This window comes from Malaya genurostris, chromosome 3 (genome assembly GCF_030247185.1).
Source record: "Malaya genurostris strain Urasoe2022 chromosome 3, Malgen_1.1, whole genome shotgun sequence".
Taxonomy (NCBI): Eukaryota; Metazoa; Arthropoda; class Insecta; order Diptera; family Culicidae; genus Malaya; species Malaya genurostris.
Window position 1 is genome coordinate 2,581,549 of NC_080572.1, and position 14,465 is coordinate 2,596,013.

The 14,465-nt window shown below is 35.4% G+C and overlaps 1 protein-coding gene across 7 annotated transcripts in view; it reads right to left on the reverse strand.

Moving 5' to 3' along the window:
- Nucleotides 1-14,465, reverse strand: part of LOC131434255 (teneurin-m) — a 335,106-nt gene that overhangs the window by 12,451 nt on the left and 308,190 nt on the right. For 6 of the 7 annotated variants that reach the window (XM_058600918.1, XM_058600919.1, XM_058600920.1 and 3 more), the window contains 2 exons: nucleotides 9,358-9,565; nucleotides 7,859-7,885 (listed from right to left, as the gene is read on the reverse strand). In XM_058600918.1, coding sequence (XP_058456901.1) covers nucleotides 7,859-7,885; nucleotides 9,358-9,565 — 235 coding nt within the window. The remainder of the gene's footprint in view (nucleotides 1-7,858; nucleotides 7,886-9,357; nucleotides 9,566-14,465) is intronic. The other variant, XM_058600914.1, reaches the window with a different exon arrangement.

Here is a 14,465-nt window from a genome sequence, read left to right on the forward strand (position 1 = left end):
TAGAAGAATGAAAAAGTTTGTCATTAAGAAATAGAGGTTTATATTTCTCTTTACAGTATTCAGTTCTTTCTTCATGTAGCCCGAATTCGTGAATCGCTATAAATAGCTTTAACCGGCACCTATAAATAACATTAACCGGCACCTTTTCTTCCCTTGATCTTTTACGCTTGGGTTTCGCTAAATTTACTCCACATTTGTTCTGAGTTGATGAAATTTCAACCATCAATCGGTGTTCTGAATTTTTACCGTGTTTTAGATCTGAATGTAAACCTTTCTCTATAAATGCTCAATACTGTTTTGTGGTTGAGAATTATCTTCACATCTCTCTACCTTTTTTTATGTTTCGATATGTATAAGCGACTGAATAACTTTGTGATCATTCATTTCCTGGATTCGAAAAACTGTCAGACCCTGGTTTTTAGTTTTCTAGTTCTTTAACTGCATTTCTTGCATCTTGTTTATAAGAATGTTAGTCATAACCTTTTCGAAGTAAACGATTCAATAACTAGAATTTTTCAAAAGAACTAGATTTCTTCAAATAAAAATCGAAAACAATTCTTCGAAATATTGATCACAATACAGCACTACTATGCACACACTTTTTTGATTTATCACTTGCGCGAAGAACTGATTTGACGGCTTTGAAGGTAAGACATGTTTCGCATGTTCGAATTTCGATCTAGAAAGAATTCTTAGGGTCAGTAGGATTATGAAACTAGCCAGGTTACACCTGAGACTCGGCTGAATAGCGTATTGAAAAGGAGATGTAATCGGATTTTTTACCATCTCGGTTCCACAATTGATTTCTAATACTTAAACCATCATTTAGAGTAGGCTTTGCTATATGCATTAAACATTTTTTTTTATAAAAAAAACATTTTTCAAAATAATTTCGCTGTAATATTGCATCTAAAGGTCGAATCGAAGTTTTTGGATTCCAAATCCATAGCAATCGGTTGGTTGTAGGGCCGAGATTTTCATTGGTACTATTACCCTATGATCACCAGTATTGAAGCTTTCTTTCAAAGCGCGTACTCTAAAACCAATGAAAGTGTGTGAGAAGTGACCGAAATACGTATTTATCTATTTTGATATCGATGACTTATCATGACACGAATAGTAGTATTGTGATTGAATGGAAACGAAAGTTATTGCATGAACAATCTACAATTATACCAAGCTCTAAGTGTTAAAACGTTTTACATTGATTTGACGCATTTTTTTTTCGTATAAGAATAATCCTATTTTGAAAAATTAAAATCTTTTGAGTGGGAAAAATCAAATGGTAGTTTTCGAAGTCCAATGATAATCAAATTCCCCATTTTACTTTATTTTATCCTGATTGTAGTAATGATTTGCTAAATTGCTTCAAAATCCCTTCAGTATGCTGAGAGAACTGATTTTGTAAGAATTTCTTGATTACTACATTAATATATCATTTCTGAACAAATTGAACTAATATGCAAATTTCTTGCTGAATTGTAATTTTGTTTAGTCTTGTCTTCTAATTTGCGCACTTTGACTTGACAAGCAGGGCAAATTGTTCGCCAAGGTTTTAGTTTCATATAATTCCATATAATATAATGAGCTTTTGTCGAGGCTTATGTTTTCGATAAAACATAATTTGACGTCTTCTAGATATCCCTAGGCTTTGGATGATGAGCTACAGGGCGCGTACCCCCGCTTGGCGGATGGGGGTGGGAGTCAATTTATACTTTAGATTGACAAAGTCGGACCACACCGAGATCGATCGCTCGCTTATAAATGTAAAAAATGAAAATTTATTATATTATCTGAATCGATCACGGAGTGGACAGGACTAATACTGCTTGAAATTGACAATAGACCATTAGGTGGTTTCGAGCATTCTTATGCCTGGAATTGGTCACCAATTTGAATTATCTTGATCCAGTTGGGATGAATATTAATATACAATAGTCGTCCTGAACCGGTGAATTTAATTCAAACAAGATGACTATTTTATCAGGTATAAGAGTAAATTGACCTCTTATGAACCGTCGAGGAACTTTCAAACCTTTCCGATCCGGTTCGGTATCGGCACTAATGTTTACAAATTGCAATGACGGTGAAACTGATTGATCAGGTGTGGATACACTCTCAAATCATGAAAGGTTTGAATGTACCTAAATTTCTCTAAAGCACACTTTTTCTGCCCAAGTGACAAAGATATATATGCAATAGAAGATATTCGTATCTTTCGTTGCAAATTGATAACCGTAAAGGAATCTGTCGCTTGGGTTACATGCTAGAGGGAACCTATCAATTATAGGTCGGTTTCCACCTTCGTTACTAGTGTTCATTTGGGCACCATAGCCTAGTTCGTCTGGTTCGTCTTCTAGATGTCCCAAAATGAGCGAGTATTTTATATTGATTAGTGTTCTTAAAAATGTAACAACTGAACCGAAATTATGAAATCAACTCAGTGATGGTATGTTTTGTATGTTAAAATTCTCAATAATTGTGCTAGTTGTAAAATCTTGTAAGAACCATATTCCTAGGACTGCGTAGATGACGAGGAATTAATTTCACACGTTGGTTGACGCGTTGGACTCGTCAGTTATTATTTTTATTCTTATATCTGTTTATTTAACCCCGGGTTGAATTATTGAGAGTCGTTTTCCGGGGGTCAATTCACGAGTTGTTGGAGAACTTCAATGTAGAGTCCAATTTAGAAAAATGCGGTCGAAGTAGGTAATCTGTCAAAGAATGTACGGATTTACTAATTTCGTAACTTTGGTGGTCGGTTTGTGTGAAACAGCACGTCAATTCAATATGTATTTCGTTAAACATTATTTGTAGTTTCAAATGTTTTCTTTGTCACAATTGACACATGCTTTGTCAGACAATTGAAACCTGTTGCAGTGAATACTACGACACTGAACAGATGTAGTCAGTGTAATTGTCATTTGTTCGGTTCTCGATCAGGAAGATTTTCAATGTTCGTTCAATCGCAGTTATAACCATGCATTTGGTCTGTATCCTGGAAATCGGTTACGAAGTTTATTCAAAATAGTAGATCAAGTTTCTCGAAGGACCGCAGTGTTAATATTTTACTTTGTGTCTTGTGTCTCGAGTAAGTCACGCAAGTTCAGAACAGGCCTTGCCTGCTTTGACCATAATCATAACTGTCAATTATTATAATTATTGGTTTGTTTATATCCGGCTTTAACCAGGTTACGATCTTAAATAACTGTTAAAGTTTTTTTTTCGTGTGACCAGATTTGAAAGAACTTAAATTAAAAAAAAATTCCTATGATTTCTCTAGTCATAACGTTCTTGGGTTAGATATATTTGTCTTAGTTAGTTTAGTTTGGTAGCTTTCTAATTCTAATCTCGAATGGAACCGATCAATTTCAGGCACTGGGACAATGGATCCAAAGTTTTCCTATTTTCTCTGGTTGCTTTTGTTATTTTTAAAATCTAGGTCTGAATTATGACGGATTTGATAAATCTGCAATTTTAACTGCTTCGTCCTCTATAAACGAAAAGTAAGTGTTATTTCAACAATTATGGCAAATTCCTATTCACTCGATATAATATTTAAATTAAATATTTTTTCTTAGATATCCTAGTCGTGGAGATTTCGTTCATTTCATAAATTGCGTTTGGCAGAATTATATCATATCAATCAACAGTAAATTTCATATTTGTTAACTAAAGTTGTATAGAATTTCTGGCCAATACAAGCCAAGCAAACAAGTGAGAAAAGATTTGGTCTTGCTTCTGTTTGGTTCGGTTCAAGAGGTCAGAAAAGTCGAATTCCGACTGGGAAGTATTCTTAATGAAACAGATTTGCTTTAATTGGAGTATCATTTTTATTTTAGTTTAGTGTATGCAAAACGAAAATTTTGCGTATCCAACAGAGAATGAATTTACAAGTGACGCAAATCAACATATGACACAGTTCTTAGGAACGTGATTCGACAAATGATTGAATTTAATAAGAATGATCTTAACTTATGGCAAGCATATCCAGAAGAATACGCGTACTTTGAAATATATGAGAATGCATGAATTAAATATAAAAATGTCATTATTGAAGACGAATTTTTTTTCTAAATGTTTAGGAAACCGAGGTTTTAAGGCGATAGAAGTTTTAACATCGTGGCCATTCGCCACTCAGGCCAGAAAAATTTCTTGGACCTATGTGTGGGAATGGGATTCGAACCCAGGTAGGCTACGTGAAAGGTGATTGTCTTACCAATCACACTACGCCCGTCCCCGATTTATTATAGCTGTTGTTCTCAGTAAATTATGTTTTCGAGCTCGTAAAATGTGCTTTCAAGTTTTCATAAAGTATATTTTACTCATAAAATATGTTCGATATCGGGTAAAAAGTCTTACTGATCCGGATTGATGATCAATGATCAATGCACAAAAAAATAGTTTACAAAAGCTGATGAATTCGAATGAACTAACATCTTGAATGCAATAGTATTCCTGCACAAAACAAATTTTCCTTTGATTCTTAGACCGATTCTGACAAACATCGGCCAATGCAAAGTGGTAACGTTCAGAGACCAAAACTACACTATTCGTTCATTATGATTATGCGAACATTGATAACATGCCCTGCTAGTTTGTACTTTTGAGGTAGTAATTTTCGGATTGATCTGTTACTCCGGAAAGTGTTCATCCGAATGATTACTTTTCGCGAGCGTAAAATATTTTAAGAAGATCGATTTTTGACCTTGAGCTTCAGGGGGGTACTCCAAATTCCCCTGAGACTCCCGATTGCAAAACGGTGATAATATGTTGAAACAGTATCCCCCATCGACAGCACTCGATTGTTCAAACTTGAAAACGTCGAACTGCTCAGGAGAAAGTAACCTGATGAGCAAGCTTACCGCACATGTACACTGTGTAACTAATCCTAACTTGATCTCGACGGAATTTTTTGCAGTAAAGAATCTAAGATTCTTCTCCTAGTTCAAATTGGGAGTTTCATATTGAGCTAGTAGTTTCAAAAGAAAGAACTATTCAATGTAAGCATTTCTTGCTATTTAATGAAATCAATTGGATTCGGCCTGCTAGTTGACGTCTATACGATTTACGGATTCTGAAAGTTTGTTTTTATCGATCGGAAAATTGATGTACTAATTATATTGACGAGAAACTGCATGAGAATTGATAAGTTTCTAAGTTTAAGTTTTTTGTTTAAATGCTTTTGATTCGTGAAATTTATAGTCGGAATGACTAAATACATCATTTCATTTTGATTTTCATATGTCTCACTAGGCTAGCCGAATGTAGGTTGAGATATTTTGATCAGAATTAAACAAAACAGTTTTCGATGATTGGTGTTAGTAATGATCCGAAATTGTTTCGGTAATCGTTAAATGACAACAACTTTTTTTGTCGTCCGGTAATCAAATCAATTACTGTGATTGCGTCGATCGATGTTACATGTAGATAATTCACCTTAGTTTTTGTACATAAAAAATGTTTGCCACGATAGCTGCACGATGATTAGTCTAAGTGCAACAAGTTTCTTGTTTTGAAAACAGTTCTTGTAACAACTGAGCAACATCATGGAAACTTTGGTATGTCTTAAAAGCCAATATGAAATAGCTCGAATGAAAATATCGTACAGTTTATTAAAAACTTCGATTTGAAACATAACCCATTTAGGTTTCATAAGCAGCAATTTCACATTTTCTTACCTAATAGAAATAACCATTCTATGACAATGGTGAACTATGCAAATTTCAACAAACTACAATTGATCCTTGCAACTTTGCAAAGACAAATGAAAACAATTTCTAAACTGAAGAGACTATATTTGGTGACTTCATCTCGTTCTCTGTTATCCTTCGGTTATACATGTTTTTAGTTGGTCGTCATGTTGAATTTCTGTAACCGCATCGTTTGACAGAATAAATTTGTGAAATTTCAGCATCGTGAGGTTTCATGCTGTCAAAAATTATCAATTGACAGCATAAAATTGGGAATAACTTTCGGTCTTCACAATACAAATATTCAACGAAAATCATAGCAACCTGTTTCACTTTTTTTGCAGAATGAAAATTTTGCTTCGTTATTAGCTCGTGCAAAAAATTACTCAGGGTAGCGAATTTAGTTCAATCAAAGCAATTCAAACTGTTTTTATTCGTTGTTTTGCAATATTTGTAACTTAAATTAAATTTTCCTGTCGATATAACCCATTCTCAACTGTTTGAATGAGATTTGTGTAAGTATTGTCAAATCTTGGTATTATTTTCCATTGAGAAACTGAACCGTCTGTTTCAAACTTATTTCGGTACGAGGCTATTGATATAGGAAATCATTTTATGTCGCTGTATGTTCGAAGCTTTTATACCAAGGAAACAAATCACTTGACATTTGTGCAAGATTCTGTTGCGTGAAATGATATATTTTTTATTTGTTGCAATTTTCGCAGAAGGCAATTCGGTTCGCATTCTAAACAGTGCAAAAAAGCACCAATGGAATTCCAGTTTGATTTGCATATGTTCTAGTCTCATAGCAGCATACATTACATTTTATTGAATTCCACAGTAAACAAGAACTCGTAGCCCGACAGTCGTTGATTTCGCTGATTCGGAAGATGGACTGCTCATTTTTATTAAAACTCAACTTTTGATGTTTCCAAAATCGTTTGTTCCTTTTGAACAATTGTGGTTTTTTAGCGCACCAATTTTTTTCTAGATCACTCAAAATTGCTACCGTGATGTCACTGACCACGGTTAACTTTCCCACCCATGACCCACTTGAGCTGGGATAGAATATCAGAATGTCATCAGCTAGGTTACTGCGAACATTTCCAAGAGTACTCGATTTTTTACCCATCCGATTGGCAATTTCGGTGTTATTCATTTTCCACCAAAACAACGTCGGTGCAACATGTTTTTTTATATGTTTTCGTACCCATTGCGTTCCTGAATTTCGATTGCATCGCACTGCATGGCGACAGGAATATTGGAGTCGACGCACAATATTGAAGTTAAAAATTAAATTTATGCAATATTTTCGTGTGGCTCCCGTCGCTTCTCGGCAAGCCGTAACAGGGTAGTAGGCCTTGATAAAAAATTGAAAATGATGCGATGGTGTTTTTGTTGCTGATGTTAATTTAATTTTCATTCCCGCGGAATGCTAGCGCTGCGAAAAACTTTTTTCTGTTTGTTTCTATGTGTACAGTTTTTTTTTGGCATTGGAAAACAGATTCACTTGTTTACTGGTCAAACCGCCTGGGGTGAAGCGATATCAATTTCTACCGTTCGCTGATCCCTGATGATAACCGCTCTACTTTTCCGTTTTCAAAGTGTTTTGGTTTCGGATGGCAGCAGGCCACGTTTCGGCTTACTTACGTTTCTGTTGTTTCAAGTAAATTGTAAACATAGTACAGACACACACATACACACATGAAACAAATAACAGAAAGTAACAAACATTGTTCCTGTACGGAAAAAGTACAACATAAAACATAAAAATCGTCACGATACACAGAACTAAAGAGTTAACGGGGGAGGTGGTGTTGGTGAAATGGTCCTTGATGGTTTGCTGTGGAAGGGGTGGGAGCAGGTGATTTACTCTAGTAGTGAGAACAAAAGAAGCTTTTTCTTCTAGGGCGCACGAAGGAACAATGGTAGTGCAGGGCTTGGGTTAGAATTTTATTCTTTTCTTGCTTCACTTTCCCAACGATTTCTGCGGTGGAAGGACAGGAATTGGGTCGTTTTTCTACTGGTACTGTTAACTAATTAAACTTTTTATTCCGCAATATCTCTTTTTTTGTTGTTTGTATTGTTCTCGCTTGTATTGTTTGTTTTTTTTCATTTTCCGTGTAGGACGAGCGTTTTGTTAGTTCTCGATGGGTTCTTACCTTGCGTTAAAATGATTCCAAAAAACGCTGCACAATCACACAGTCACAGACAGTTGAGGTTAGTTAGAGAGAAAAAAGAGATGAAGGAGAAAAGCATTTGTGTTAGATTCGGTTAGGCTTTGACGGGTGTCAGGAGCTGTGTCCTTCAACGGAACTGATTCTGATTAGTTTCAAAGACTAAAGAGGGAGTTAGTTTGGTTTGGATCGGTTAGTAAGAGCTAGACAAGAAATGTTAAAGTCCAACTTCCAAAAAAAAATTTTTTGATCACCAGAGGGGTGATAATTCTGTTGAAGTTCCCGAGCTAGACTGAAGATAGGCCATTTGATAGTTGAAAGCTTGCTGGGAATCAGGTACAATTTTTTTCAATGACAACTTTAATGCGAAAAAAAAAATTGAAAAATGGCCAGGGCTTGATATCGATTGCAGCAAACGGGGTGAACAAATTGATCAATCATCAATTAGCTGAAAACAAACAGTGCCATGATCGATGTACGTATGTGAATGTGTATGAGTACCAACAAGGGAGATAGTGTTTGAAATTGTGCCGCTAATTAGGCTCAACATCAAGTAGTATCCCATGCCAGTGGTTGAACGCAAAAACTGGCGATGGGAAATAATAACAACAATGGCAATAATTAAAATATTATCGCATTAAACGGTGTTATAATCATCGTGCGATTGGTTTCGATGAGCTGAGCTTTTTTTTATCATTATTTCGGATTGAGAAATTTGTCCGACGGGTTAGAGTGGGGTATGTGGGTAACCGATATGGCTGCCTTCCGGATATTATTGTGTGTACCGAAGCCGGGAATTCGAGGAATTATGCCCTGAAGCAATCGGGCGTGGCTTGGCTTCAGTTCATCTGTTAATATTTAATGTATTAATTTATGATAAATGATGCACACATTTGTTTGTCCATTTAATACTATCGGATTTTCGCCTCCCGCTCGCTCACACACATACACACATTCACTTGATCCTACTTGTTTTGACATCACCTACTTTTGAGAGAGTTTTTCCGGGGGGTGTGGACATTGCTTGCTTTTTTTTGCACTCTGTTAGTAACAGCGATATTTATGCGGAACATTTAAAATAAAACAAATGGCAATTAGCAGGAGGATGTATAAATAGACGGGGGCACAACATAATATATTTATATAGTAATCATAACAGTAATAATTTCCATATTGAAACACAAATGAGTGAAACAATGAAACAAGAGAAAACGCGTAAAACATATTTGACTTTTATCACTCTCTACGGACTGCGGATTGCAGTAGCCGGATTTCCAGTCTGAGAGTCAGTTCGTCGTTGAAACCAATCAATGTTCAATTAATATGTACACAGCTTTTGGCTTATCGATCTTCCGGTTCGCGGAAAATCGATAAATTGAAAGAACGAAACCAAGAATCAATACTTAACTGAAGAACAACAAAAAAAAAAAGAGTGATTCCATCGATCAGCTCGTATCATTCTTAACACACACGGATTCGCTTACCTTTCGTTGAAGGTTTCCAGCTTGGCGTAGTTTTGCAGGCTACCTTCGTCGATCAAGAATTTCATGCGTTCGAAGAAGGAAGCCGTTATCGCTGGCGGTTGCTTGCGGAGCAATACGTCGATCGGTTTCGGTGCCGACACGCACAATTGACTAGTTTTGCAAGAATGCCCTCCGCAGCACTCCGGATCCTCGCAGTCGACAAGACCATCTAAAATCGAAACGAGGGGAACGGATTAGTTTTTGGGTGTGTTAAAAGTTTTATTAATTAGATTATATTGCGATTCGCGGAGTTTGATAACGACTTTGCTAGCGGATGTCAGTTTTACATCCACGCTGTAACACACACTATGCAGAAACGTCAGATATAAGTTTCTAACGTACTTTGAAAATTGAAGATTGTCATTTATAAGACTACCCATTATGTAGCTTTTTCCAGCCGAATGGGAGGCGTGTTCCTGTTCTTTCATATGTCGTGTGAAACCACCACGAATTGCATTTTTGTGAATCTCTGGTAACGTACGAAAACCACCTAGAATCAAATTTATATTGAAAGTGGGGTATTTCTTCGCAAACCACTTCACCAAAAGTCGTTTACCAAATACATTATTTCGCTCCAGATGTGTTGAAAATATCGTGCTTAGAATAAATGTAGCTCAATTAAAATAATCCTAATCCTTCTAATTGTGTGACAAGGCTGTCCTTATGTCATTCAAATAGTCTCATCATAACACGTAGTTTGATTGACGCTAAGTTAGGTAGATTCCATAATTGCTAGATTGATTTTGGTAATTAACAAAAGTGTACTTTGATGCCTTTACCGCTAACTTCATCGGTTTTCAAATGCGTTAGCGCAAAACCAAACTGACAAATACCTGTAAAATCGTTGATTGTTAATACAATTTACACTATTAGGTGTACAAGCTTTATTGCGAAAAAGTGCTTATAAATGTATTATTCAAAGTATTGTCCGTCACTAGTGACAACTTTCTCCCATCTTTCCGGAAATTTTCGGATCCCGGCTCGAAAAAAAGGAGTCCTTTTTTGACACTATCCATGAAGCAATCCATTTTTCCAACTCTTCGAAGGATTGAAAATGTTGATCTGCCAGGCCGTGTGCCATCGAACGGAATAGGTGGAAGTCAGACATCTGGGGAATACGGCGTTTCCAGGTACTTTTTGACCACTTTTGCGTCGTGAGGCCGAGCATTGTCGTGTTGGAGGATGACTTTGCCATGTCGCTCTTGATACTGTGGCCGCTTTTCTTTTAGTGCGCGACCAAGGCGCATCAGTTGCGTTCAAAAATCAAAACTGAAGCAATGAACGCAAGTAGACACGTTATTTTAGCGACTTCGTTTTTCAAAAACATAATATTTAAATTGTTAACGATTCTGATTAAAAGAAGTTGCAAAAATCACACAAAACGCCTGAATTTATGTTGCAAAAATTACCATCGTAGCAGAAACACGCCGGAAGTTATACCCAACAACGTCAAGTGCGTTACGTTTAAGTTTCAGCGAAAACAGTCTGAATGGATCATGATCCGAAAAATTTTAATCATGGTGTATTATCATAACATGAAAATATATCATTTTCCCCACATCATGACTCGTTCTGCTCATTTCAAGAATCGGAATTTCGCCCGTGTATACACATTTTCTATGGAAAAAGGCAAAACGTTCCATGGGAACGTCACTCACTCTTTTTTTTTTTTTTTTTTAATAACTATTTATTGGAATATGAGTTAAAATTAAATTATTAAGATTTAAATTGGGTGTTCAGCCACAAGTGGTGACTTTTCAGCCCTGTTATATATATATATATGATTTGGTTATTACCATGAAGACATCATTTGCTTCCGCAATTCTGAGATTTTTGTGTAGGGAAAATTCTAAACCTACTTGTATTGTGTAATGGGGAAAAGGAACTTATATACTAACTTACTAACTAATACAGAGAGCGAATCGATTCAATTGAAGATTGCATCGATTTTTGTCGGAATTTGCTTATAATATTATGTGACATTACATCTAATGGTTCTATATTTGTGAGTCTGTGTAACTCATTTGTACTAAACCAGGGAGGACGCTTCAGAATCATTTTCAGAATTTTATTCTGAATCCTTTGAAGCGTTTTCTTCCTGGTGGAACAACAGCTTGACCAAATTGGTACCGCATAAAGCATGGCTGGTCTGAAAATTTGTTTATAAATTAACAATTTGTTTTTTAGACAGAGCTTAGAATTTCTGTTTATAAGAGGATATAAACATTTAATATATTTATTACACTTTGCCTGGATTCCTTCAATGTGATCCTTGAAAGTGAGTTTTTTGTCATACGTTAAACCTAAGTATTTAGCTTGATCAGACCATGTCAATTCCAAGCCATTCAATTTGAGAATGTGATTATTGGTTGGTTTAAGAAAAGAAGCTCTTGGCTTATGAGGAAAGATAATTAATTGCGTTTTTGCTGCATTTGGTTTAATTTTCCATTTTGACAGATAATCACTGAAAATATTTAAACTTCTTTGTAGGCGACTGCAGATCACTCTTAGATTTCTATCTGTGGCTAACAGACTTGTGTCGTCACAGAATAGCGATTTCTGACAACCAACGGGTAGATTTGGAAGATCAGAAGTGAAAATATTATACAAGATTGGAGCTACACTCGAACCCTGCGGAACACCGGCTCGTACGGGTAGCAATTCAGATTTACAATTCTGATAGCTAACCTGAAGAGTACGATCAGTTAAATAATTTTGAATCATTTTGATCAAATAAATAGGAAACTGGAAATCAGACATTTTTGCTATTAAACCTTTGTGCCAAACACTGTCGAATGCTTTTTCTATGTCTAGAAAAGCAACTCCAGTGGATAACCCAGAAGATTTATTTGATTTTATCATGTTCGTTACTCTGACAAGTTGATGAGTAGTTGAATGTTCATGACGAAATCCAAACTGCTCTGGTAAAAAAATTGAATTCTCATTTATATGAGTCATCATTCTTAACAAAATAATTTTTTCAAAAAGTTTACTGATAGAAGAAAGTAAGCTAATTGGGCGATAACTTGATGTTTCTGCTGTGTTTTTATCAGGTTTTAGGATAGGAATTACTTTAGCGTTTTTCCATCTTTTTGGGAAGTAAGCTAATGAAAAACACTTGTTGAAAATTTTAACCAGGAGTCTCAAGGCAACATCGGGAAGATTTTTAATAAGAATATTAAAAATTCCATCATTACCAGGAGCCTTCATGTTTTTGAGTTTCCTAATAATTGATTTAATTTCATCAAAATTCGTCTCAATAATGTCATCGTGTGATAACACTTGGGTTGAAATATGATCATACTTCAGTGAGACTTCATTTTCAATAGGACTCACAACGTTTAAATTAAAATTGTGGACACTCTCGAACTGCTGAGCTAGCTTTTGAGCTTTTTCACCATTTGTAAGAAGTATTTGATTTCCTTCCTTGAGAGCAGGAATTGGTTTCTGAGGTTTCTTAAGAACCTTAGAAAGTTTCCAGAAAGGTTTAGAATATGGTTTAATTTGTTCAACTTCTTTAGCGAAATTTTCATTTCGCAAAAGAGTAAATCTATGTTTAATTTCTTTTTGTAAATCCTTAACTATGTTTTTCATAGCAGGATCACGAGAACGTTGATATTGTCGTCGACGAACATTCTTCAACCGAATGAGCAGTTGAAGATTGTCATCGATGATAGGAGAATTTAATTTAGTTTGAGCTTTGGGAACTGAAAGATTTCTAGCTTCGATAATATAATGATTCAAATTATCAATTGCTGTGTCGATGTCCGCAGAATTTTCTAAAATAGTTTCATGATCCACATGATTTTCAATGTGAGATCTGTAATCCAACCAATTAGCTCTATGATAGTTGAAAATAGAACTAATTGGATTAATTATAGCTTCGTTGGAAAGTCTGAATGTTACAGGAAGATGATCTGAGTCAAAATCAGCATGAGTAATCGGTTCACTACAAATGTGACTTTGATCTGTTAGAACCAGATCAATTGTAGACGGGTTTTTCACGGAAGAGAAACAAGTAGGATTACTGGGATGAAGAACTGTAAAGTAACCAGCTGAGAGTTGATTATGAAGTATTTTACCATTACTGTTATTTTGCCTACAATTCCACTGGACATGCTTAGCATTTAAGTCCCCTATTACGAAAAATTTCGATCGATATCTTGTAAGTTTTTGCAAATCGCCTTTAAAGAAATTTAATTGTTCGCCGGTGCATTGGAATGGCAAATATGCTCCAGCGATGAAATAAATTCCATGAATGGTTTCAACTTCGATTCCCAAGCTTTCAATAACTTTAGTATTGAAAGAAGGTAAAATTCGATGTTTAATTTGCCGTTGGACAAAAATGGCAACTCCACCACCAATTCCAGTAAACCTGTCAAATCGATGAACCACATAATGTGGATTACTTTTCAATTTTACATTTGGTTTAAGAAAAGTTTCTGTCACAATGGCAATATGAATTTTGTGAACTTTGAGAAAATTATAAAATTCATCTTCACTCGATTTCAAAGATCGAGCATTCCAATTTAAAATATTCAAATAATTATTTAACATCACTGTTAAATTTTAAATTCATTATAATATTATTTGCAAATTTCCATCCGATTTGAAATGCTTCAAAAAGTGATGAAGTCGAATTCATTTGGATGATCATTTGAAAAAGTTGATCTTGTAGGTAGATCATTTTATTTTCAGTTATATCGCCTAAATCGACTTCATTTAAAGAAGCGAATGGCATTGAAGAAATATTTGTAGGTAGACTGCCATTAGAAGAAGATGATTTGGCCGGTCTACCTATTAATAAATTGTTTTCGTTAGAAGAAGAACTGCAAGGCGGTCCTGTGTTTTGATTATTTACATTAGAAGAAATAGGAGATAGATTTCTACCTAATATACCAGCATAACTGACATTAGAAGAAGATGATGACGAGGTCGATCTACCTGTCAATAAATTGTTTTCGTTAGAAGACGAATTGGCAGGTGCCTTAGAAGAATTTTCAGGTATATTCTGTAAATTTAAGGTCGTTGATTTGACTTGTTGTCTAAGCGAACGAGCGTTTAAAATT